Source organism: Mus caroli, chromosome 16 (genome assembly GCF_900094665.2).
Source record: "Mus caroli chromosome 16, CAROLI_EIJ_v1.1, whole genome shotgun sequence".
NCBI classification, from domain to species: Eukaryota; Metazoa; Chordata; class Mammalia; order Rodentia; family Muridae; genus Mus; species Mus caroli.
This window is the reverse complement of record NC_034585.1, coordinates 14,210,756-14,214,970: the sequence shown is the minus strand read 5'-3', so window position 1 is coordinate 14,214,970 and position 4,215 is coordinate 14,210,756. Positions and strand designations below refer to the sequence as shown.

The 4,215-nt window shown below is 46.8% G+C and overlaps 1 protein-coding gene across 7 annotated transcripts in view; it reads left to right on the top strand.

Moving 5' to 3' along the window:
* The first annotated feature begins 627 nt into the window (after nt 1-627).
* Nucleotides 628-4,215, top strand: part of Med15 (mediator complex subunit 15) — a 75,281-nt gene continuing 71,693 nt past the window's right edge. For 4 of the 7 annotated variants that reach the window (XM_029470334.1, XM_021184361.1, XM_021184359.1 and 1 more), the window contains exon 1: nt 628-819. In XM_029470334.1, the coding sequence (XP_029326194.1) occupies nt 752-819 (68 nt within the window). In that variant the 5' untranslated portion in view covers nt 628-751. The remainder of the gene's footprint in view (nt 820-4,215) is intronic. The other 3 variants (XM_021184365.2, XM_021184364.2, XM_029470332.1) reach the window with 2 other exon arrangements.

Below are 4,215 nucleotides of genomic sequence, written 5' to 3'. Positions count from 1 at the left end.
TTGTAGACCAGGCTGGCCTCGAACTCAGAAATCCGCCTGCCTCTGCCTCCCGAGTGCTGGGATTAAAGGCGTGCGCCACCACGCCCGGCTGCTTTCCTTTTAAATATGGAGCTTAATGATTCAATGAGCAGAGATCCTAAACCTAACATTGCTTGTTAGTGAAATACTAGCTTTATTTTGATGACTGTAGAATGTACATATACTTATGTACACTTAACATATGTTAGATATTAAAATCTCAATATTTAAATACCAAATTTATTTAAAATACCAAAAGATATGTTATACATTAGCAATTATCCCAACACTGGCAACAAAATATGCATAGACTCTGTATGTGTGTGTGTGTGTGGTGTGTGTGTGTCTATGTGTCCGTATGTGTGTGTCTCTCTATGTCTCTGTATCTGTCTCTGTGTCTCTCTGTCTTTCTCTCTTTCTCTCTGTATCTGTCTTTCTCTCTGTCTCTGCCTCTCTCTGTCTCTGTCCTTCTGTGTTTCCGCCTCTGTATCTCCCCCTCTCCCCCTCTCCTCCTTCTCCCCTCTCCTCCTCTCTCCCTCTCTCCCCACCCTCTCTGTGGCGCGCATGCGTATACAAAAGCAAGACTTCATTTCCCACAATTCTCCCTGTACTTCCGGCGTGGCCCAGTAGCGGGATCGCTCGGCTTCCGGGTTCGGGCCTGTCGCTGTGGTAGAGGCGGCGGCGCCGGGGGTGGCCGGTAGGGACTCGGGCTACAAGAGTAGGGACTCCGGGCATGGACGTTTCGGGGCAGGAGACCGACTGGCGTAGCGCCGCCTTTCGGCAGAAGCTGGTCAGCCAAATGTGAGTGTGGCCTGGGGCAAGGACCGGTGGTCGGACCTTCCGGACCGGGAGGGTGAGGCCGGGCTAGACCTGCTCTTGACCCTGGTCAGACGCTGCGGTGTCCGCTGGGTGCCGGGGACGTACAAGGGTCCTCCCGTAGTCTCCCTGGCCTTTCTCGGCAGACAGGGACTGCTGGCTAGTTTTTCTGGGGTGGAACTCTGCAAACCCAGCTAGTGCCCTGGCTAGTGAGTCATCGTCCTGAGCCGCCTCGTCATTTGTGTGCAGATTTTCCTTTGCTTCGATTCGCACCGAATATAGAAAGAGAATGAGGCAGCCAGAGATTTTTACCCGGGTGCCGCGTGGCTTCTTTTATATAAAAAAAAAAAAATGAAATAAAACGAAAACCACATCAATGAGTTGGAGGAGGCTGGAAGGAAGATAAAATTGGAAGATTGATATGTGTTTGGGTTGTAGGCAGTGGAATAGACGAGTGCTCCGGTTTCTTCCATAAGGTGTGTCAACTTGGCCAAAGGGTAGCAGGAAATAGTTGTGGGAACTTCGGGAGTGAAGGGCAGGGATGCCCTCTGCCCACGGAGCACTGCTGAGTGCTTGTTGCACTTAGCCGTTTTACTGACTTTCCTGAAGTGTTTAGAAAATTGCCTGTGGCACGGCCTTTCCTCTGAGGGTTGGTACTGTCTGTCTGTAAAGAAACAGTACAGTCGTGCCAATGCTCAGTCATTTTTGTGGGTGCTAAAGTGTCAGTTGAGTAGACTGGAGCAGCCTCGTAGAGTAGGTGACAGATTGAGCTCTAGAGAGAAAAGTAGGAGGGTGACAGGCCACCATTCCTAGCAGATGATTGTGAAAGCATCAGGATGGATTGCTGTAGGTGGAGAGTTCTGGGTCTTTGAAGCAAAGTAGTCAAGGATACATCATGAGGATGAGCAGATGCTGGCATGGTTAGTGTTGGGTGTTTTGGGCAAACAACTTGTACCGGTGGTTTTGTTTTTTTTTTTTTTTTTTAAGTTTCTCGAGACAGGGTTTCTCTGTGTAGTCCTGGCTGTCCTGGAACTCAGAAATCTGCCTGCCTCTACCTCCCAAGCGCTGGGATCACTGCCCGGCCCTTCCTCCAATGTTTTACATGTGGCCTACCTTGAGGTGGTGCAGCATTAGTGTGTTGGGAAGGCCCCTGAGTCCCTGGAGATGAATTAGGGACCCAAGAGAGGCCAAATAGGTAATTTGGGGAGTTTTTTTCCCTTTGGAAGGATTGGTGGGGGTTCTGTCTTTTTTTCATTTAGATCATATGGTCTCATGAGTTGATTGTAGAAGACTTGGTTGGCAGAGATCATAAAGACCAGTATTAAATGCTGAACTTGAAAGAGGAAGACAGGTTCCAGAGAAAGAGGAATGAATATGTGGACAATTGGTGACTAACTGGATGGAGGGGGTGGGGTGGGGTGGAGTGAAGCAATGGGCTAAAGTGGGAAAGCATCAGTACAGTGGAGAGAGTGGGTACTGTGTCGGTGGCTTGGTACCACCACAAAATAACCCTTGCACGGTTTTGCAGACAGTTCAACAAACAAGTGTTTTGTTTCTTAATTGTTTTAGATTTATTTTATTTGTATGAGTGTTTTGCTTGTCTGTATATAAATGAACCATGTATATCTCATGATGTCAGAGGTCAGAAGAGCATATAAGATTCCCTGGGACTGGAGCTACAAGGGGTTATGAACTGCCCTGTGAATTCTGGGAATCGAACCTGGTTCTTCTGTAAGAGCTGAGTGTGAGTGCTTTTAACCTCTGAGCCAAGTCTCCAGCCCACAAGTGCAGTATTGATGTACTTGAGTTATCTCTAAGTGAAGTCTTGAGAAATGATCTGAGCCCCAGGGCAAGGCTTCTTTGGGAAAGCCCAGTACAGTGGCTCTGGAAGAGCAAGTTGTTATCACAGACAGTAGGGGAGAGCTGCACAAGTATCTGAGGTCTGAGGGAAGACTGAAGTATACTGGATACACTATAATGCAGCTTGCAGCTACCTTGTGAGTCCTGAGGTGCCTTCTACCTCTGTAAGATACTGCACTTGTATATTATTTTGTTTTGCTGTAATAATAATTACCATGCATTTATCATCTTAAACAACATAGATTTATATTTGATCATTTTTTTATGTCAGAGGTTCATGTAAGATTTGGTAGGTGTTAGTTCCAGGGTTGAAATCAATACGTTGGCAATATACACTTTTTAAATTTTATTTATTTATTTATTTTTGGTTTTTCGAGACAGGGTTTCTCTGTATAGCCCTGGCTGTCCTGGAACTCACNNTGTAGACCAGGCTGGCCTCGAACTCAGAAATCCGCCTGCCTCTGCCTCCCAAGTGCTGGGATTAAAGGCGTGCGCCACCACGCCCGGCCAGAATCTGCTTTCAACTCCATTCAAGTTGCTGTCCAAATTCTATTCCTTACACTTATAAAACTGAGGTATCCTCTTTCCTGGCTATTTTTCAGGGGCCAGTTTTTGTTCCTGGAGGTTGACTGTATCTTGTGCTTTCTTTGTGGCCTAGTCTAACATTGGCTGGCTTTTCTGACACTTACCAAATTCAGGTAGAGAACATCCTGGGCATTTCCCAGATCATTTTGGAACAATGGAACACAATCGTTAGTCTGTATCTTCAATCACAGCCATGAGGTCAGTGAAAGATAGTCATGGGTTCCAGGGACTGGGGCCTGTGTATCTTTGTGGAGGGGGCAACATTTGTCTACTGCATTTGAGTGAGCCCCCTCAAAGGTTGCTTTCTAAGAGTAAAGGTATCTTAGTTTGCTTTCTGTTACTGTGAAAAACACCATGACCAAGAGCAACTTGAGGAGGAAAGGGTTTATTTCATGTTACACTTTATCACACCACCCCCAACCCCCAGCGAGAAAAGCCGAGTCAGAAACTCAAGCAAGGCTCCAGGGGCTGGAGAGATAATTTAGTCCATGGTGAAGACCGCTTGTAGCTCTTACAAGGCACCAGGGTTCGATTCCAGGCACCTGAAAGGTGACTCAAAACTATCCATTTCCAAGGGTTCCACAGCCCTTGTCTGACTTATGTGGGCACCAGGCATAAACTGGTGCAGTCAACATCCATGCAGGCAAAACCTTTGTACTTGTAAAAAAGTAAATAAAAATCAGCTGCCAGGCGGTGGTGGTGCACAACTTTAATCCCAGCGCTTGGGAGGCAGAGGCAGGTGGATTTCTGAATTAGAGGCCAGCCTGGTCTACAGAGTGAGTTCCAGGACAGCCAGGGCTACACAGAGAAACCCTGTCTCAAAAAACCAAAACCAAAACCAAAAAAAAAAAACAAAAAAACCCTAACCACACTTACTGGGTGTTTTCACTTCTTCTTCGGTTTGCTTGTTTTCTCTCTAGGGTTGACTTTGCTGGT